Genomic DNA, 23185 nt, shown 5'->3' with positions numbered 1-23185 from the left:
CACCAAGTTTGGACTAGTCACCAGTAGTACTGAAATTCACCATAACATTTTTGCAGTGAATATACTGTGTTCACTGTTTACCTTGTACAATGAATATTTTCCTAGAAATTTGTGTGCATGGCTTAGATAAGCATTTTTTTCCAGTGCTCCATAATGTTCTGCAAGGTCAGTGTGACATTTTAGAGCTATAGCAGCCATATACAGCACTGTCATGCATGTGTACTATACGGTTGCTTTGCCCATGTCATTACCCGATTGGTACTTCAGTCAAATTTGCTTACTGCTTAAAAAAAAAATTACAGTATTTCCATTTGAGGGGTATGTTAGCTGAAGATAATGAGAATATTATAAGTACTGCCACTGGATACATAACACTGATCTCTGTGCATTTGCTCACTCACTTGCTGCCACACTGTGCTACATGGCTAATTTTGTAAGCCAGCCAGAGTGAGAGAGAGAGAGGTTAAGAGCACACACTGATACAGCGCATTGCCACACCCACCACACGACAAACCAACTCAAATAAGAAAAACAAGACCTAAAGCAGCCTCACTCTCTGTGTCAAAAATACAATATCCAGCAAAATAATAATAATAAGTAAAGATTTATAACTATTTATAAGGACTATATAGCTTCTCGACATAGAAAAAAATGTGAAGCATCTACACAGACAGAAAACAAAAAAGACATTCCAGTTGCACCCAGAGCTGAGACTTCAAACAATGGAATAAGGAAAAAGGGCGCCTAAAGACTTGAACTCTTATCAGCACAGTGACATACAGTATGTATTTCTTTAACTTATTGCTATTTTGTGGTAATTTGTTGTATTTTGTTTGTGGTTATTGTTCCATTTGTGGTTAGCACAACTGCCTCACAGCTCAGGACATATTTTTGGCCACAATAGTCAGTCCAACATAGTTGGCAGATGCTTCCCTAGCCCTCAGAGACACTTAAACGACCACTGCACCATTCCAGTCCAGTCAAAAACTAGTTCAGTTCCTCCTTCACCATTGGCATCCATGCATTTTGTTGAGTTAATGAAGCTCCCAAACCTTTTTGTAATTTTGATGAACTCAAGACAAAGCAAACTCTGCTGGATTCGCTAATCACCAGTCATCAGTCTACAGCTGTGCCCATATCCCCCCATTCACAAACTGCCAGTGTTTAACCACCAGTTAACCTTGCATGCATGCCTTTTGGGTCTGTACCACAGAAAGTGCAAATTCAATACAGGCAACAATCTAGCGTGGGAAGAAAACCTAGGACAGACATTTCATGAAGCAATTGCAAAAACAGTTTTTTCATCCTACTCCTACAAACATATGAACTTTATTGAAAAATCCAGACTTTTAAAACGAGCCCTTTGCGTTGTACGCTAAAAGAAATTGTTAGTCAGAAAGTGAAAGTTTTCTAACAGTTTCTACAGCACACCAAGAAGTGTGGCTTTACCCACTTAAAATAAATGTATGCTCCTTTTTTTCTTTTGTAAAGTATACAATGTTTACACGAATGGAGTCCTACATGAAAACATGAAATAAATAAATAAAAAAACTCGGGTAATTACTTAGTCAATCTCTGCTTTAAATTGCATCATTAAAATATTGTTTCTGAATAACCAAGCTACATCACATGTTTGCAGCCCTTCAAAATGCATTGAGGGCGTCAGCTTCTTGATCTCAATACACAAACGCGCCACGTGCTCTGCTGCAAACTATTATTCTGGTGACCCGTCAGGATTGTGCGGCTTGTGATTGGCTGAAAGCTAAGACGCCTCTTTTTTGTAGCAGCACGTGATTTACTAGCAGCGCTTTCGTGTTGTTGCATCAGCTCCCGGAGCAGGAAGAAGAAAATAATTCCTTCCGCCGGCAAACATCATTTCTAGAGCGTGTTAGCTGTGTGTCATTTTACTGAGGCACTTCAAGTAAAGTAAGTAAATTCTCGTCACAATGGAAGACGTTGCAGATGGTATTAAACAAATGAAAGTGGAAGCTGAGCACAAGGTAAATACTTTTTTTTATAAGAATTAACACGTGGCGTGTTCTGCGTGCGTTATTAATATATTAAAATATGGATACATTTACAACGTTATCCATCGTACGTGTTAGTTTAAATCGTACTATATTGCTAGTGAAGTGATCTGCAGGCAGTCAAATGGATGTTACATTGCTCATAAATGCTTTTGATGGTTCATTTTTACTGTATTGTATTTATTGAGTTGTTGATGCTATATGAGTTCTTAGATCGTATGCTTTTCTACAAGATGGGATGGTCGTATCTTAGAACTATAACTTCTATTCGTTTCTCCCCTTAACAGAGTAGGATGGTGTCTACTCATGATACATATACTTCTCCTAGTGTCTTTACAACGTCTTGTTTCATGTATTTTATACTCCTTAGTTTATCATTTGTATACTTTTTATGAATTGATTTCGATTTATAATACATCTTATTCGTCTTGTTTTGCATTTCGATATATTCAGTAAAGATTTACAGATCTTCTAAAGTCTATGTAATATATTTAACAGTGTTCACCATTCTACACTATATTAGATATGCCATTAAAGCTAAGATAAATAGTGAAACCATGCTAAAGTTTAACATCTGCAGTTCTTATTTCCTCGTCTAAAGTACTGTCTTTAAATTTAGCTTGAAATACTATCAAAAGCAGTATTAACTTGCAGGAGTTAGTCCCAGGTTCAATTACTAAGCTGAATACAGTGTGAATTCTGCCAGTTCTTTCATTTATACTGAGTGTCCTCTTCTTCTACTCTCGTTTTGGGTTGCCACTGCTGATCATCATATCTTCCTGTCCTCTGCATCTTGCTCTGTTACACCCATCACCTGCATGTCGCCACATCCATAAACCTTTGCTTAGGCCTTCCTTCCTCATTTCCTCTTGCCTGGCAGCTCTGTTCTTAGCATCCTTTTCTCAATTTACCCAGCATCTCTCTGAGGCTAAGGATTTGCACTGGTATCCTGAAGGTTGCCAGTTTGAATCCCTGTCACTGCCAAAAGAGATCCTACTCTAATGGGCCCTTGAGCAAAGCCCTTAACCTTCAATTGCTCCAGTGGCGCTGTAAAATGGCTGACCCTACGCTCTGACCCCAAGGGGAATGTGAAAACTAACAAATTCCTAATACAAGAAATTGTATAAGGCGAAATAAAGAACAAAAACAAAAACCAAAAAATCTCTCCTCTGCACATTCTCCCCTCTCTGACTTCATCTCCAAGCCGTCCCACATCAAAAGGACATGTTTGTTAAAGATGTTTGTTTCTCCAAATTGGTGTAGTATGATTTGAGTGTTGGTATGAATGTGAATGTGTCCATGATTGTCTTGCATCTAGGGCCTATATAGGAGTCCTAAATTGCAGAAGCATGTTAGAATATGGATGGATAAATGGATTAAAATGACTTCAGCGCTTTAGCAAATGTTACCCTATACGGTTGTATGTTATTGACACTGAGCTTTTATGGACTTGATCATAATTTTATCTAATGGCAGTACACATTTCAAACCTGGCTAAATAAATGTTTAGGATACCAGTAAGTAGATATGGTTTTAAATGTGGCACTAGATGTGTAATTTTTACTTTTGTAATTTTCTTATGTGAAATGATAGATTTTCAGATGCTTTTGGCATAGAGTAGTGGAGAAGTCATTGTTAAGTTTGACGGTTTGTCTCTAAAGTTGGGAACGCACTGATACAGAGCATTGCTGCACATGAATAACCACCTCAGGAAACTAAATTAGGAACCAACTGCATCCATGCATTGGGTGACACCTCGGCCCCACACGAGTTTGAATGGAATGGAATGGAACAGTGTGAGTGGGTTTTTTTTTACAGAGGCTGGAGTGCCAAACCTCAAGTTCTCCCTGCAAGTTGTAGGACCCGTAGCAGGGCAGTATTAAGGTTAACATCATAACCAGGATGGAGCAATTGCAGGTTAAGTGGAATCACTTTTGGCATTTACATTATTCGAAGTGACAGCCTTTCTGATTGCCAGTGGCAATTAAGTGCCACTATTGTCCAACAATACATGAGTGTGCTCATGTCCATGACTGGTTTCCTGTCCTTTTTTTTATGTTGACAATCCTTTCAATTCTGTGGGTTTGAATGGATAAAACTGATATTAATGTAGCTTGCACAAGTTCTTTATAGTGCTGCATTTTATTTAATGTTTTTGAATGCAGATAATCTAGTGTTTAGCTTTTGTTAAAATTTATGCATGCTTAACTTTGTTTTCTGATTTATATGTTTATGTCTGTTTAAAATGTAAATAAGGATTAAAGAAAAAAAAGGGACATTGACAGAAAATGTAAGCTGACAAGTCTACACCCATAAACACAATGGCACCGAAGCTATTTGGGCTTTGACTATCTCACCAGCCCAAGTAAGGAATGAGAGGAGTATGCTTTCAGCCAGAATTTTCAGTGAAGAGAAACTTTCTCAGAAGCCTTGAGGAACAACAGACTTGTTATTAATGTTTATGATCTTATGAATATTTATCCAGTGTAATGAGTCACAATCATCCAGCATGAAAATAATATATACAAATATATATATTATACAAATGCAATGTTTGTTCTTTGCCTGCCATATGCATTTTTTTTTTATTTAAAATTGAATTTTTATTGATATTTGCTCTTGCCATTGTTTTCTGCTACACTGTGTTGTTGTACCACATACAGTATGCGGAAAGTATTCAGACCCCCTTCAGTTTTTCACTCTTTGTTACATTGCAGCCATTTGCTAAAATCATTTAAATTAATTTTTTTCCTCATTAATTACACACAGCACCCCATATTGACAGACAAAAAATAATTTTTGAAATTGTTGCAGATTTGTTAAAAGAAAAACTGAAATATCACATGGTCCTACGTATTCAGACTCTTTGCTCAGTATTTAGTAGAAGCACCCTTTTGAGCTAATACAGCCATGAGTCTTCTTGGGGAAAGATGCAACAAGTTTTTCACACCTGGATTTGGGGATCCTCTGCTATTCCTCCTTGCAGATCCTCTCCAGTTCTGTCAGGTTGGATGGTAAACGTTGGTGGACAGCCATTTTTTTAGGTCTCTCCAGAGATGCTCAATTGGATTTAAGTCAGGGCTCTGTACTATATGTACTATGTACTGTACTATATTGTAGCTGCACGTTTGACTTTTCTACATAGTTAGAACTTTATTTGTCCCCAAGTAAAGCTCAATAAATAAATATATTGATAAATAAATATGTATACACAAACCAGAATGACTACAAAGGAAGAAAATTTTAAAACGAAAGAAAACTTATTACTTGGTAGTCACAGAGAGGCATTATGCAGTGTATTGTCATCTGGTACACTTCTTCTGAATGATTCATTCGCCGAAAGTACTCCATGTTCATAAAGGCACTCATTTTTGTCTTAATTCTCACCTTTGCTACGAACTCCAGGGGTCCTGAGTGCATGCCATAACTGAACCTGCCCTTTTAGTTTGTTGATTTAGTAAGCCTCTCTTGAAGTGATGTTACTGATCCAGCACACCACACCAGAGCATAGAAATTCATTCACACTGGCCATCACAGAGTTGTAGAAGATGTGAAGGATGTCACTACCCATGATAAAGGAATGCAGTCAGCTTAAAAAAAAAAAGCCAGCTCTGGTCTTTATATAGCTCCATTGTGTTACAAGACCAGTCTGACCTGTCATTGCTGTGAACCCCCATGTACTTGTAGGAGTGCCCCACCTCTGCAACCACTCCCTGAGTAGTAATTAAACATGGAGGCCCTTTGGTGTGGTGAAAGTCAATAATTAGTTCATTGGTTTTGCTGATGTCAAGTTGCAGACCTCATTCTGCACCAAGAAAATGAGTTCTTCCCGCGACTCCTGTATTCTGTCTCTCCACCCCCTTATCATTGTACCCCATATGTGCAGAATTAGCTGAGAGCTTTTGCAAGTTACATGACTTGGTGTTATATTTATAGTCTGAACTGTACGGAGTAAAGAAGAAATGTGACAGGACTGCTCAGTGTGGTGCTCCAGTGTAAAAGTTCTTGAGAATGACAACCTGCAGTCTGCCGGACAGATAGTATATTATCCAGGACACCCAAGCGTCATCCATCTTTATTTCTTTGAGCATAACCCTTAACAAGGATGACTTGATGGTATTAAAGGCACTGGGGAAATAAAAAAAAAAATACTCCTGACAGTGCTGTTACTTTTGTCCAGGTGAGAGTAAGCCTTGTAGAACAGATAAATAATTGCATCCTTCATTCTAATCCATGTCCAATAGCCAGACTGCAATGGGACCAGGTGGTCTACCTCAAGAGAACTCTTAGTGTCCAGGACCAGCCTGTCAAATGTCTTCATGATTTGAGATGCCAGTGCCACTAGCCTGTAGTCATTAAATGAAGAGGTGCCTGCCTTCTTTAGAACAGGAATAACACTGGATGTGTTCCACAGCAGCAGCATTTTCTGGAGGCCCAGGGAATCAACTGACTAGGTGACAGAGGACACCAAACATTTGGTCAGCATAGGCCTTAAGAACGTGAGGACTGACTCCATCTGGTCCTGTGTCTTTTTCTGTGTATAGTTTCCTTCGTTGTCTCCTCACTTAGTCTTCAGTTATGGACGGCAATTATTGATGGTCAGAAGTGGATTTTTCACTGGCCATTCCTGGTTTAGTTATAGAGGAGTTATTGAAGCAGTAGGGAGTGTTGGGAGTCAGGTCATTAGAAGAAGATTACCAGTAACACTATCAATAAATAATATTGAACTGTAAGACATAATGACAATACATTTTATGTATGTATATAGTGTCCTTGAGGTCAAGCTCTAGTGGTGAAACATGCTTGCTGTGGACTGCATCTTGTCTGTGCTCACAAACATTACCTGCACTTAGCTATTGCACAAGACCACTAATATAACACATAAGCATTGCCATTCTTTTTCATCTTCCCAGTGTTTAATCTTAAAGTCATATTCTTGCAGAAAATTCAACTACTTATCTATTTGCCCCTCTTGCTCACGGAAATTAAATAATTATGTCCATTAGATGTGGATTATGCACAAACTGAAAGAGGAACCATATAGGTGGTGAAAGAAGTGGTGGATGGTGTGCACTACTGCTAGAAGGACTTGTATGCACATTCAGTAGTTACTCTTTGCTAATATAGTACACAACTACCTGCCCATTCAGCTATTCTCTCTGTGGGGGAACATAGTCTTTAGTCCTGTACCATTTGCATCATCATCCATAATTAACACCTTTTTTGAATGGACATCTCTTTTTCAATGGTGAAGGTAGTGTTCAAGGCTGGCAAAGTTCCTGACAGATCAGTGATAAAATGAAGGCAAAACCCCAACAAATCAAGTTGGCCATTGAATGTTATTACTATGTTGCCAGTCTCTCATAACAGCCACTCTAGCAAGGTTTGTTGGTGACACCAGTTGGCCCATCCATATGCCCCCAAAATGCCAGTTCTCCACATAGTGGCTCACATTTTTGGAGTTAAGCTATTATAAGACCTGCTTGTCTTGTACACTCCAATACTCTGCGGAGGTTCCAGTGAGCTGCCTCTAAGCCAGAAGCATACACCACCAAATACGTCACATTCCCTCTAGTGACCAAAAATGGTGGTACTACATTAAACAGATGTCATGGGTTCAAACATACAATCTCCATGCCCAAATGAGTTTTGAGGCATGCCTGTTGAAAGAACTCTTAATTTCAAATTAAAGTTCCAGAGGTCTAAAACAGAGCCACCCAGAGAAACCATAGGTCTAAACCAGGGCCACTCAGAGATGCTCTCTGTGCATTGTCAATTCTGAGGAGAGGATACAGATCTTTCTGAGTTATGCTGTTCTGCTGATGTTAGGCTATGCAAAGCCCATAAGACCCATACTTCTTCACAGCGGGATCTTTACAAAGCACTGCTAGATTATTCAATGACTGCCGCAGAAAATCTAGGCCCAAGATGCAGTCATCAGTAATATCTACAAACGAGTACAGATACTGAGCTTTGCTATTGGTAATGCCAATAGTCAAAGTCTGTGGGCCATACATTGAAGTTTGCTAACTGGTGACAGTCCAGATGCTCTGCAGTTCACCAACCAGTGGACTGTTTAGCTTTCCTTCCTTGCTAAGACCTTCTGTTGAATTATTGAAGTAATATATCAATAACATAAAGGCCACTGTCCTGATGAAAACATCCCACTGTCCCACCTAACCTTCTCACGTATTTGTGCTGTGGCAGTGTTCTATTGTGGTGTCTTTCCCTGCTTTCTCTAATGTTTTCTATAAACATCTCTATTTTTTGGGGCTGGTTTTAAGCACACTGGGGAAAATGTCTGTTTTTCCCATGTCAGTAGCAAGCATTTTCTATCTGGGATGAGTCGTATTGGGGCAGACAAGAGGCATTGCAGTCATCCATCAGTCTTCAGATTTTGGCATGTTTGTGGTCTGACTGCCATGCTGAGCACCTCATGTGCATGTGAGGATTTAAAGCCACAGCCCCATGATCATTACTTGATGGCACCAAGATGGAGATGAATGTACCTTCAGAAAGACTTGAACAGCCAAATATTTTTGTACATGAACTTAGTGCAGAAGGTACGGTGCTTTGCGCTGCATTACCTCACAGGTCCCAAATTACCCCAGGGGCTTGCTGTGTACATCAGCTAAGTGGAGTTTGTGCTTTGTGGAATTTATCACCAAAACGTGTCTGCAGAGCTCCCACCAGGTTATGGAAAAGGTTATCCCTACTATATTCAGCATTGAGAACCTGCTTTGCCAGCCCTTGTAGTGCAACAATAAGAGAGCCCTGTTTCTCTTCTGCTGACCATTTATTCAAGTTCATATATACTGCAGACTGTTCCAGATAAGGCTCAAAAGCAAATCTTCCGTCCAAGGTATTTACATCCTTTCACTAGGTGACAGAGCCGCAGTCATATGTGCTGGCTGTGACTGTAGCGTCATGCATTTTTCTCCACCCTATCCAGTTTTTTCATTTTTGCAAGTGGCGGTACTTGTGATTGCTGCTGCTTTCCTCTTAACTCCACTGCAGCCTGTCCTAGAGCTTTGATGTCCTTATTCAGCCGCAAAAGTAGAACCTCCATTTTTTCCCCCCACTCGGCCAACTCCTGTGCTTTCTTTCTTTACCGAGTTGGATTTAGACCACGACTCCCTCCCATTGGCAGTATAACTGAAGAATGAGTTTAGAAACCCCAATCTGAAAATGGTAAGGCACCTAAAGGAGGTGTAAAAATTAAGCGATCCACTTGTTCCCTTCCACATTCTCTGTTTATAGAAAGAGCTGCAGCCTGCTTGTCTGCTATTATACTCCCCTTAATTGCTCCCTTTCTTTAATTTGATTGAACTTAAAGCTGAAATCCTGTCACTCTAGGTCATAATGTATCAAAGACACCTAATAAGGAAAAAAACATTACTCAGTCTAAATTCTGGCATGGCATGTTTACATTTTCAGTTAAGACAGTAATGTTAACTTCTTTTAGTTGTTCGTTTAGCAGTCAGAAGGTGGATGTTGTGCAGCCTGCTGCTTTTACTGTCACTTTTACGCAGATTTGTTGATTTGGGTGTTTTGAGTACTGAAATCTGCATCTCCTGCAGCTCTTCGTTATCAGCTCGCCTATTGTAGTTTTGATGGGGCGTGATGCATTGTTTAATTTGAATGAATATTTTGCAGTTCACGTCTTCACAAACATAGCTGGCAGTTCTTTCAACCCTGCATTGACTCCTACATGATCATCATAACTGTGAACAACAGAGAGCACACACTGCAACTGTTAACAATCTATCATTCACTTTTACCACTAGCTCATTGATTCCTTAGAATGCCAATGTATTATCTGATTTTTAGAATGATTTTTTTTTCTTGCAACAGGTTATGTTTATTTTTAACACATGAAATTTGCTGTCTGCACATGCAGCATGCATTTATGTGTCTAATAGGGAACTTTTTAGGAGACCTTTCGACACTTTATAGTAATCAGAAGCTTGGCCTCCGTTGGATCAGGTTAACAAAGGCACCTTTGCACTCCAGTTTAAAATCACCATCCCTTATTTAAATATGACTTGCACCACTTATAATTCTCTACCAGTTATACTTTACATATGCCACCATGTCTTAATGGTACTTTAATTCAAACATGCCTCAAATGCAAACAAAATTGTTACTGTTATGTCCTCTGTTTGGAAATTCTCTCTAGATAATAAAAGATGCAGACTGACTGGTCATAGAGTTAAACTACTGTCTTTTGATAACAAATGTCCCATATTTCAAAATCCTAGTTAAGCTAGATTTTATTTGAGTAGTCTAAAATTACAATTAGGTTTTTTTTTATTTCTGTGAGTTGAATATATATGCATCATTTACATTTTTCATATTCTTGAAAACTGCATAATTCAACTTAGTTGCAGGTGGCCAGAGGCCATCCTGGCACAAGTGCATTGCAGGGCCAACTCATACATGCTTTCACACTCAAATCAATTTAGATTCTACAGTTAATCTGTCATACATGTCTTTGGAGATTTAGAAGCAAAATCTGTGCAGACATAGAACATGCATACTCCACATGGATTGAAACTGGGTGTGAGATTTAAACCCAGGTGGATGGATCCATTCCGCTGTAGCACTAACCATTATGCTGTTACTGTTCTAAATGCAGTTCAGTGTAGTGTAGACTAAATGTTAATGACTTTTTTTTGTGTTGGTGCTTCAAAACATATTATTAAAAGAAACAGAAAAATCATAATTACAACTTAAATGCTTTAGTATTTATCTGAAAAAAGACAGTAAAATCTTTCTGTTGTTGAAAGTCTACAGTCATTGCTTTCTTTTTAATGGAAGCACATGTATCATTCACAATCAGCTTGTGCTGTTAATTAAATACTCCCTGTAGCTATCAGCTGTTAAAAGATAGTGGTAGTGTTTCCTTAACATTTTTTATAGACAGTGCATTTTGTTTTCTTGAAGACAAGCTAAAAAATGTTATCTTTGCATTATGCATATTTTTACTTTTTTTATTGTAAAAGAATGGATTTTGATATTATAGAGCAGTGTACAGGAAAGTATACAGTATGTGTCTTAGCTTTGAAGTCAGTTATCCAAAATTCCACCAGGTTTAAATGGTATTCAATTGACGTGTTCTTGGCTAAAAAATAACTGCTTCCTAAAAGAATTTTGACCTTTGACATATTTTGTTTACTACTACATGTTTTTCAGGGATGTAAAGAGGGGAAATGCACTGATGGTGGGAAGAAGAAAGGTAAACCAACCTCTGACCAGGATGGCCGTTCAGAGGTGAGAGTTGGTCTTTTTTTATAAACTTGTGTCTATCAAAATATACATTGTATAAGTACAGATGTTAGATGATTGAAGATTTTTATTATTACTACACAATTTTATTCAACTTGCCCTCTCTGTCTGGGTCAAAGTTTGTAATCAATTTTTTACCCACTTTTTTTACTGAACCAATTTCCTTTCAGTTTTTTGCATGCTTGTTGATCTCAAGTGACAATGCAATATTTTATCAGTTTGACCTAGGATTTGTATGTTCCTTGTACTTTTAACGGATACACATTTATATAGAGCTTTTAGTTTAGTTATGTTTGCCCTCTCTGTTTGTCAAAATTTGCAATTTTTTACCTTACTTTTACATCCCTTAAATGATTCTAAAAAATAACTCTTACAATTTAAAAATTTCTCCAATTGATTGATCAATTTTTATATGATGTGTCATTTTCTTTCCATAGTTAAGCTGGTAAGAAATTTCACTTTAACAAATGTATGCATTTTAATTGAATTAATTCATTCTTTTATTATTTATTTTATCTATTCTTATTTATTTTTAGTCACATGTGACCAAGTGTCAGTAGGGTTTTCCCTGTGAGCAAATATCATCTTTTTTTCATATTTCTTTAAACTAAGGACTCCTAAAATGTGCCAGCCATATTTGCTTCTTGATTTATACAGCTTATCTGTGACCTGCCGTCAGAAGTTTGATTGTAGATGCCCTGTTTAAGTGCATTAAAGGTGTATCAAAGGTGAATTTACATCTTTTTAAAATAGTCAAACATTTATTAAAATTAGTAAAAATACTTACATTGGGTGGCAAAACAGGCATAACTAAGACCTTTTGGAGTCACTGACTGTTGCAGAACAGTTGTGGTCATTTTTATGTATATATCAGGGGTGTTATTATTTACAAAATTCATGATTTAGTTTGATAAAGTACAGTGTTGTCACGATTTCAATACATTTTTGATATAGTAAAGCTGAGCTAACTTTCTAATTTGAAGATATGTGGTTTGTATTTTTTCACCATTCAAGTGGAACAAAATACAACTGTGTACGACATCTGCTGATTCACAGCAGCTCTGGCAAATGACTTGTTTCCTGGGCCACTAACAGCTCCCTAAACAACTCCTCAAACAGTTCAGACTTAACAGATTTCTTCTGTTGTGGTAATGATTCTAATGTCTCTGCTGTTAATGCCTCTGTTGAGGTGACAGGCCTTTTTCTTTGTTAGAACTCTGCGCAAATATAACTAATCAAAATATTAACATTATAAAATGTATATACCTATGAAATGCAATATTAAAAAAGATCAAGGTAAGTAATCATACTAACATTAAAATGATCATGTAATTGAAATATTAAATTGGTACAGTACCTCTTGTTCAGGTCAACATATTATTTTTCTGATACTTCTGAAACGCAAGGTGGTGCATAAAACATCCTATTTGTGACTCCAGAACAGAAATCACTATTGCATTCACAATATTTTTGCTATTGTCATTGTTCACAGAATAGTCACATTTCCTCTCTCTAGGTTCAGCGCAGTTACTGCCTTTTTTTATCTCTCTGGCCAAGTTTTCGCCAGCGTTACTCAACTGATTGTGTTGGAAGCATGTGTCTTTTCATTTTCTTTTCCCCTTTCTGCTGTAAGTTAGTCTTCTGGTATGATCAAGTAGTTGACCTGCAGTCTTAAACATCAAAAAGTATTGTTAGAGTAGAAGTGTGCGCTTTTGACAATTAATTTTCAAGTTCAGTTCAAGTTGAGCTTGTGCCCTTTCATACAATGCAGGGAACATCCCAGTCATTGTGGTTCAAGGACATATAATATGTTGTATAATCCTGCATTCGGCACTATCAAACAATGTCTTGTTTCTACCACTATAAGCATGTCAGCTGCTCCAGTGATTTCTTTATGACTGATTGAATCAGCCAGGAAAGTCTGCCAAAATACTGTAGTGAAACTTAGCTGTGTTGCTTCATGTTTTCTTCTGGTTCCACCAATTAACAGAGAAGGATGATTTCTATGTATTGTAATAAGAATGACCCAGAGACATTGGGAAGGTTTGGGGCAGCCACCCATATAATATTTCCCGGATGCAAAATTAATTAAAGAGATTGTACATGTTCACACAACTGAGTCCAAAACAGAACTGATCATTGTCTTAAGATGGCGGCATTTAAATGCTCGCAGAGGATGTGATGTCATCAGGGGCAGAACCGGAAGTGATTTCCCGAGAATGGTCTGCAAGGAATTGAGAGAGAGAATTGGTACCCTTCGCCACCCCCTGGTCCGGCATGGAATTACATTTATTCAGGCCCTTTAGTTGTCCCCTAAACACGTGTGTGTGTGACAGTATATTTAGTCAACATGTTTGTGATATTAACATAGGTGTATGTTACTGTTGTTTGACATATTTCTCACACTGTAACTTTACGTCCTGCCTGTTGATGGGCAGTACCACTTGGAACTTTAAAGGGAAGCTAAAGTGTTACCAAGTGCAGTGTTGTCTTCAGCGAAGTATGGTAGAAAGTCATATTTTTTTTCCTTGTGTATCTTTTTCTTTTGGGGAAAAGGACTGTGGGAGGTTTTTCAGTGGAAAGAGGGGCTGCCCACGCAATGGACGTGCTTGTTTAAATTTTTAGCACGCCTCACATAATTCAAGTAGCACTTATAATCACTTGTATTTTTTCTACTCTGTACAATATATTGTTTTATTCTCCTCAAATTTTTAAATGAGATCCTCTTATCAAACTAAACAGTAATAGCAATATTTTTAAACCCCTGCATGCATATATATCCGTTTGTCTTTACACATCATATTTCCTCATGAACAGCTTTGTACTTTGTGGCAAGAAGTAGCCAGTGAAGTAAAGGTAACAATTTGTATTAAAAGAATGTTCCACTTATTAAATGTACTATAGACAAGTTACTCATCTGAAGATTGTTTTGGTAATGTTTCTATTTATTTATTTTAGCTGAATCCTTGGCCCAAGTATATTGAAGACCGTTTAGCTCTGTACAACAAACTGAAAGAAGAGAATGATTTACTGCTTGCTGAAAAGTCTGCAAAAGAAAGTAAGCCTATCAAAGTCACTCTTCTAGATGGGAAGCAGATTGATGCAGAGTCTTGGAAAACAACACCTTACAAGATTGCTTGTGGTATTAGGTACAGTAGTGTTTCTTCTTTTAAATATTGTTTTATTAATTCGGAAATATTGTTTTAATATCTAGGAAATAGCGGGTTGGATAATGGATGGATGGATAAATCTAAAAACATGCAACTTAAAGACACAGCCCGAATCATCAGTGTGAAACTATAGACATCTTTTTAAATCGGAAAGTGACTGGACAACCTGGCTTTTTAAAATGGCATTCAAAATTCAGAAATAATAATCCAAGTTGATGCACCTGTACTTGTTAGTTTATTTTATAGGATTTGTATTGTTATAGTAGATCTTTTCCCTTAAGGTTTTACTTCTTGGTATGAACGTGGTCAACCGTATAATCAAGTACACATTTGTACAACACTCTAGGTGCGTGGGCCTTTTCAAAAAGGCAGCCCTAAAACATCACATGCCATTTTTTTTTTGTTCCAGCAAGCCCAAGAGTGCAGTAGGACTAGCTTTTTATTTTTAGATAGCTGTGGTGAACCTGCTGTGGGAAAGAAGTTAATGACATGCACTATGTATAAGGCAAAAATTATATTCTGTCACTTCTGTAGGTGCTGTTGGTTTAAATTAAAAAAAAAAAAAAAAAAAGTATGTTCTTTGGGCAAGATATTGTAATTGATTATAGTTCATTTTAGTAGTTGCAATAATTTTGAATGTTACATCTAATTTGTGATTATAACAATGAGTCAGGCCATTGACAAGCAGGCCAAACTCTATTGTGTTTAACAGATGAGTAAAACATTTGTCAAAAGTGTCAATTTTCACATCTATATGGATATTAATTCCCCAATATAGGTAAATCTGATTAAAGGGTGCCATACTCAGTCTGGAACAAGGTACAGTATATGGCCCTTGTGATTTGTACACTAGTTTTCAGTGTTTTTTTTTTTTTATAGTTTCACTGCAGTGAATTTTATGGTTACTGGTTATGATCCGATTTAAACATGTCCTGCTTTTTCTGTTTAATTTGTAGAGTTATTGTTTTTGTTTTATCTTAATGATTATGATTATTGTTTTATTTGACACATTAATGTTTCTTTCTTAATATAGCCAGGGCTTGGCTGACAACATAGTCATTTCTAAAGTAAACAATGAAGTCTGGGATCTAGATCGTCCACTTGAAGGTGATTGTAATTTGGAATTTCTCAAATTTGATGATGAGGAGGCCCAGGCTGTAAGTATTGGCTGGTTGCGACTTGCATTCATTTTCAGTTAACAGCACCTTTTATTAGTAGATTTGGAATCAAAGATCCTAATCTATTTATTTTTAATGTGTTGGAAAGTATCTTAATGTGTTTTAATGCAACCTGTTTTTGGTGATTTGCAGTTGTGTTGCAATTACTAATAACTTTAGATACTTAGTGCTCTAAGCAGTTCACTCTAAATGATAAACCTTTTTTCTCTTAAACTACTAAGAATGTGATTAACAGTTAATTAGCATGCATTGTATTTATTTAGCATTCTCAAATAATTTTAGGGAGCAGTGATAGCAGTAGCAATTGTTATATGTCTTGCAAATTACAAAAATGAACATAAATTATACATTATAGGTTTTACTTAAATATAACACTACAAAATCATTAGTTTTCTTTTACAGTTCTTTATCACAGACATGTTTATCCTTTCAGCATTAATGTGTGTTTTACTTACATTTCTGGATGTGGAAAACTTAAATATTTGGTAGTTAGTTGCCTCTGGTGTTAAGGTTTGGAATTACCAAGGACACCATGATAAAATAACATTAGAATAGACTGTGATGAAATAATTTACTGTTCTAATTGTTATACCAAATAAGAAAGGTAAATAACACTTTGTCCCTCAGCACACACGTGAAGTCCTACCCATAGCAGCTAAGCAAGCAAGTCATTTTAAAAAAAAAAAAAAAAAGAAATTGTGTAAGCAATTGAAATATTTTCTGATTCATACGTTGCCTTGGATAGTGATGTCTGAGAAACCTATTCTAATTATAACCAATGTTTAACAAGAGACATAAAAAGAATATTTCAGGGGTTTGAAGGTATATGAAAGACTAATCAGATGAAGGTAAATGTATATTGTTGGTAGGGAAAAACACTGAAACAGGTTTGGAATATGTGTCTCTTGATCAGCTTTTGCCCCACAATTTTATCCCTGACAATTTTTGATTTATTCAGAGCCATAGTCTTTGTTCAGTTGTTGCCTATATCAGTGATGAAAGACATGAATGCTTAATTCAGATTTAATTATTGAGCTTATGCTTTCAGGTTTTGCTGTCTGGTAAATCTTGACAGTAGTGTTAATTCTATAGTGATAATGCTGCAGTTTCAACTCGCCACCCTCTATTGTGTTTTATACAAAGATATTGCTGCGGTTCTCTTGCTTTCTGTTTGTTTTAAATGTGTAATTTTTTAAGGGACTGATGTACCTACATTTATGCTTTCTTAGGTGTACTGGCATTCAAGTGCCCATATAATGGGTGAAGCAATGGAAAGAATCTATGGAGGTTGTTTATGCTATGGTCCACCTATTGAGAATGGATTTTATTATGATATGTTCCTTGATAATGAGTATGTGCTTTATTTTGTTCTTCTTTTTACATCACATGAAGACTGCACAACAATCTACTGTACAATTGCTTTAAAATTAAAAAATGAAAAAATGTATTTAACATCTAACACTTTGTAAAATGGCATGCAAATGGTGGCTTTAAATTGGCCCAGTATGATTGTGTGCAGCTGTACAGTACATTGGATTAGCAAGCCATAAGGATGTAGTTCCTATTGTGTGCCCGATATTTTTTGATTAGGTCTTGCTTTACATTACTCATTAATGTGGAAAAATGGGTTCAGCAGATAAATAACAAAAGTAAAATTATCATTAAAAAGTTCAAATGTTATCTTTTGACATATTTTCTTAAAACATTCAAAAGTGATTTACTGCTTAAGTATGTATTTGTTCCTAAGCATTATGCAATCTAATGTGTTTATTAATATATTTCTGTAATTTAAGCATTAGAGTGAACTATAGCTCTTTTTTAATTGTGTAAAAGAAAAAAAAACCCTAAAAATATCAATAATTTCAATCAGAATTAAATAATAGAAAATGCTTTCTGAGAGTTTTTTAAATTTTTTTAATTTTTTAAATATGAGTTGAGAAATTACTTCTTTTGTTACCTATTTTGTTATATTCACTTCAAACACTAATCCTGAAATATTTTACAGCTGTGTGTCTAGTAATGATTTTCCTGCCATTGAAACACTCTGCAAAAAAATAATAAAAGAAAAACAATTATTTGAAAGACTTGAAATTAAGAAGGAAACTCTGCTTGAAATGTTTAAGGTGAGGTAAAACTATTTAATGATTTTGTGAATTTCTGTATATATTAAAGCACACATCTCAAAAGCATTTTTTTTTTAACATTTACAGTACAATGCATTTAAATGTCGAATTTTGAATGAAAAGGTCACCACCCCAACAACTACTGTGTACAGGTAAGATTTTTCTTTTCTTCATCCAGTGAAACGAATCATCCCCTTGAAACACAAGATAGTTTGAGTATTACAGCAAGTATGCTGCAATGTTGCTTTATACTAAAGATAAGTCTTAACCTTTCTAGTACATAGATGTCAGATTCAAGTCACATTTGCTGTCACTGTTGTGTTTGGATAAATTATTAACTCATTTATTAGGGCAAACAAAAGATGGTTTTAGTCACTCTGCATTCTGTACAGTACTTGAGTCATGGGAAAACAAGAATAAGAAGGATGGTAGAATCTTTCATACATAACTGGTGAAGTTAATGAATCCAGTTGATTAGTCGTAGTTTAATTAATTTTGCATTTAAAGTTTCCTGGTTTAGTTATCTGATGTTTAATATCATTTTTGTAGCCTTCCTATTTTCATCTTTTTCATAATCTCTTGGGTTTAGAGCTGGGGTAGGCAATATTGGTTCTGGAGGGCTGCAGTGGCTGCAAGTTTTTGTTCCAGTGCAGTTTCTGAAAGAGAAGTCAATTATTGTCAATGAAGCACTTATTGCTTAAGTAACATTTTTCTGCTTCATTTTAGTGGTCTCGCTTGTTATAGTTACCCACTCTTAATTGCTTATCTCAGTCTTAAACAGCTGTATTCAATGTGTTTAATGGCTTCTTATCTCTCTATTATAAAAACAAATCCTGGAAAGGAAAAACAGGGAGATGAAATGTGATCTTCTCGGAAGACACTTTAAAGACAAATAAGAGCACGGCCAGTAAAACACTCAGTCGTGTAAAGGCACGTAGCACACGCAGATCCTGTGCTCTTCACACATATAAAGCGTATAAGGACAATACGTTCTAGATAAAACGTCAACGACTAAGCAAAGAAGAAAGAGCAGCGCTGAGAAAAAAAGGCAGATAAGACATTCTGAAAGCAGTGAAATTCGAAAGGCTCAAACAAACGATGGCACAATACACATACAGAGAAAGGTAAAGAATATGAAAGCAGTAAAATTCGAAAGTATTGTAGCATCCCAGCCAGGTTGAAGCCTTTTTTGTTTTAAGTGACTGTTAGGTCCGATTGAAGGAGGGAGGAGTACAGCACAGAAGATTGATATCGGGGTGTTGATTGATGCGGTAAGTGGGGGAGGGGGCGAGACCCGGATGATGAGGGGTTGGAGAGGGTGCTAGAAAGTTGTGTTTGGGGTTACGAAGTAGGCGATTGTTTAAGTAAAACTTTTGTGACACTTTATTATGTCAGTCGCTAAAGTATCAAAAAAAAGATAGTAAAGGTCGCATTAGCGAAAACAAAAGGAAATTAATCATCAGGACCAGGTGTAATTGAAAAAAATAGCAGGACAAAGTGAAGTCAGAAATAAAAGGCAAAGAGCGGAAAACAAAGTCTTTTGGCCTTTGCATCATTCAATGCACAAAATGTAGATTTTAGATTTACACAATAATGGACCATACGCTATGAGAATCTGTGGTCCTGCAACAGTTAAAGCAACGACAAGATTAATTTAAAAAAAAACACAATTCGGTCAGGTGTATATTTATGATCATGGAGAAGCGATGCAAATTTTAACAGGCGACAAGAAAGGTAATGCATATATTCCACGAATAACATTGGACACCAAAGGAGATCTTGATATGCCATTCGTATTAGAATGTTTACAGTTTCCCATGAGAATAACTTTTGCTATGACAATTAACAAATCATAGGAACAAACATTAGAAAATGTCGGACTATTTATTAGAGAAACAGAAACAATATTCACTCACAGGCAGTTATACATTGTGTTGTCACAACGTGTCTCCAAAAACTGAGTCAAAATTCAATGCGATCTTGAAGAAAAGGTAATTCCAAATATTGTTTTTAATGAAGCTCTAAAGTAAAAGTGCAAATAATGAAATTGAAACAATTTCAATGAAAAAAAAAAGCTTTTAAAATTGTATATCCGATTAACCAAACACAGGGGTTGGCGAATGAAGCGAGCAGGGGGCAGAGCCCCCTAGTTAGCAATAAGATGCAAATGATAAAGCCAGTGGACCTCTGTCTAGCTTGTTTGCATTTACACATATGTGGATTCATCATGCACAATTTGATTTAATAAAACACTCAAGAGAAAAATGTGACAGACTGAAAATTATTCGTTTTAGGCTTCAAATCATTTGGATGATTTCCTTTGGAAAGGAGAAAAAACTACGCGATACAAACATTACATTTCAGATTAACAAGCCATAAAAGTAAAGATGGTCTGAGATTGGCAAGGATTGGTTTCTAAATAAACAATTGGGTTGGAACAAAAATCTGCAGTCACCGTGGCCTTCCAGGACTGATATTGCCTACCCCTGGCAGAGAAAGGAATAATTGAAATCTTTAACATTATGTACAGTTCTTATTTTATAAGTGGCTTGTGCCCTGCCATTATGATGGACAGATATGTGAATAAGAGTCAGATTTCTTAGTTTTCCTTTAACAACAGTATAGTTTCTTTGACAGTAATATGAATAATTGTTAACATTTGCAGTGTTGGACATTGCAGAAAAGTTCTGAGGTGTGGTTACCATAAGCTTTTTGCATAGTTATACATAATTTAATGAAATGCTCATTTTACTTTTGTTGCCCATTTATTTGCTGCCACCATATTTGCCTGGAAATTTTTTTTAAATGACATAAGGCCCTTTTTCATTGCACTTGTATGCTGTGGTAGTGATTCAAAGTAATCATTAAGAGCATTGGAGGCAGTGTTTAATGCATGACATAAACTGCCTTTGCCTTGCTTGCACAAGGAGTATGTTCAATGGGTGTGTTTCAAATTGAAGTTAAGTACTCCAATCCCGCCCTGCCCTGGAACTTTGTCCAAGATCTCTTCATGGTCCCACCCATGTTTGAGCACAGGGTTCCTCATCACTGCTTCCAGAACTGCAGGGGAGTGGATGGTTTCAGAACTTAGAGTGTAGTAAAAACTTGTATTATCCAATAGTATATATCCAGAAGCATGACTATTAATGCCAAATGGCATTGTGATATTTATATTGTATATACTTTATATATTTTTATCATTAAATGAACTTTTCAGTGAGGATGGATATTTTTCTGCACTACAGAGCCATGAGATCTATTTGTGAAAACTATTTTTCTGTAGGTTGGCTCCAGATGGCCAAGAATTTGTCAATGAGTCAATCTGGGACATGTGACTTAGAAAGATAGGTATTTATGCCTTTTTTGGCAGTTACCTGTACTTTTGTCTTTTTCTAACAGTCACAAATGACCAATTCAGCTGTGATTTGAATTCTCTTTTTAATTTTGCCTTTCTGATCAAGGTTGTTGTTTTAGGTTTATTTAAGCAACAATTTTTAAGCTTCTGGTTACATTGGACAACATTCTGATCACTAGGAAGAAATGTGTACACTTAAAATATCATTTTGCAGGTGTGGCCCATTAATTGATCTGTGCAGAGGGCCCCATGTGAGACATACTGGGAAAATAAAAGCAATGAAAATACATAAGGTGAGGCAAAACCAAGCTTTTAATTATATCCCAGTTCTGTCTAAATAGCATTTAACCTCCTTAGCGTTACATATTTTCTCAAAAAACACGTAAAAAGTGTTGCATTTTTTGGCTTGAAAAAGTATTTTTATTAAATCCCATCTTTCTACTGTAAAACGTGCCAAACACTAAAAGTACAAAGTCAGAAGCTTAGAAAGTATAGTAGTGATACAAATAATAATATGCAAGTGACGCAATTTCAGATTCACCAGAATCTCTTTCGATTTCACTGACCGTTTCAATCGCACTGCCTGAAGACAGATTCACCTTGATATCATTGCAAATAAGATGCTTTTCTTACGAGTAACACTTGGCACTAAAGCTGTTGGTACATTTAAAACCCGAGTGCCAAGTGACACTAAGATCTAACACTAAGGAGGTTAAAAAAACATAAATATGATGGTGGCTATTGTGAATGTTTGCTATAAGCAGGTTGAACTAATATATTTACCATATTATTACATGAAATATAAATTGCAGTTAGGGCAGTTAATAGTTTTTTGTTCATCATTGGAGCTATATTATTTTGCATAAGTACACCCCATGACAATAGGAATAGGTGATATAATTTGGGGGAGAAAAATGAATATTTGACTTTTAAATAACTGATTTAATGAATATTTAAAATATATTTCCATGTAGGAAAGTATCACCCCCTTTGTCAGAAACAACCCAAAGCCGGAATGACCTATAACTGTCTACCCGCCTTTACCATTGACTGAGAGAAAGTTTTTCCAATTCCTCCATCTAGAATTCTTTTAGTTGTATGATGATTTTTTTTTATTTTTTTATTTTTTTTTGCTGTATCTTGTATAGTAAATTTCAAATCCTCTGTAATCCTAATTGTAAGTATTTGAGGTAGTGATAAATGTAGGAGTGCACCTAGTTTTCTCATATGTGAAACATTAATATTTATATTTCATTTACGGTTACATTTATTTGCTTAGCAGATGCTTTTATCCAAAGCGACTTACAAAAGTGGTAAACAATCGAAAAAACATTAGGCTACGGCCTGTTTGTTCAGCAATTGTAATAGGACAGGAAACAAAATTTGATTGCTACAAGTGAAAAGATGTAATAACTCCGACATTTACAATCAATAAAGCAATTGCACTTAAATAGCCAAGACTATAAAGTATTGCAGTGCAGTGTTTTTTTATTATTATTCACAAAACAAATGGTTTTTCAGTTACTTCTTGAATACATTGAGGGAATCGGTAGTGCGGATCGAGGTGGCCAGCCCAACTAAACCACAAGCAAAATGAGTCTGGATTGAATTCAGTTTTGTGTTTTCCTGGTTATGAAGGTTGTAAATACTTAAACCAAAACTTTTTTTTTTATTTTTATTTTTGGCATTCTATGAATTTACCTTTTTAATTACACTGTAATATAGAGATGGCTTTCAAGATACTACAACACAAAAACACAGGTTTAATTTGAAATTGTGAAGATACGAAATAAGAAGTCAGTGTTAAGCAGTATGATTTTCTCTAAATCACAAAATTGTTTCTTACAAATGCTTTCCACAGGAAAGATTTAGGCTAATATTGTCAATAACGTTGTAAAGTTTACTCCCGAGTAGTTTCAAAGCAAAAATTTCATTTGAATTTTTGAGTTGGTTAAAAAAAATTTTAATCTTTTTTTATTACTGCAAATTAATTGTTTAATCTTGAATATGCATCTGAATGATCTTGTTCTACTTTATTAAATCA

At 36.0% G+C, this 23185-nt stretch overlaps 1 protein-coding gene across 1 annotated transcript in view; it reads left to right on the top strand.

Moving 5' to 3' along the window:
* Positions 1-1810: 1810 nt before the first annotated feature.
* Positions 1811-23185, top strand: part of tars1 (threonyl-tRNA synthetase 1) — a 40972-nt gene continuing 19597 nt past the window's right edge. The window contains exons 1-8 of the mRNA XM_039758601.1: positions 1811-2000; positions 11223-11300; positions 14274-14464; positions 15519-15642; positions 16893-17014; positions 17669-17786; positions 17874-17938; positions 21356-21434. Coding sequence (XP_039614535.1) covers positions 1947-2000; positions 11223-11300; positions 14274-14464; positions 15519-15642; positions 16893-17014; positions 17669-17786; positions 17874-17938; positions 21356-21434 — 831 coding nt within the window. The 5' untranslated portion in view covers positions 1811-1946. The remainder of the gene's footprint in view (positions 2001-11222; positions 11301-14273; positions 14465-15518; positions 15643-16892; positions 17015-17668; positions 17787-17873; positions 17939-21355; positions 21435-23185) is intronic.

The sequence above is a fragment of the Polypterus senegalus genome, chromosome 7, assembly GCF_016835505.1.
Source record: "Polypterus senegalus isolate Bchr_013 chromosome 7, ASM1683550v1, whole genome shotgun sequence".
In the NCBI taxonomy this organism is placed as follows: Eukaryota; Metazoa; Chordata; class Cladistia; order Polypteriformes; family Polypteridae; genus Polypterus; species Polypterus senegalus.
Note: the sequence above shows the minus strand (reverse complement) of the source record. Positions and strands in the feature narration are given on the sequence as shown.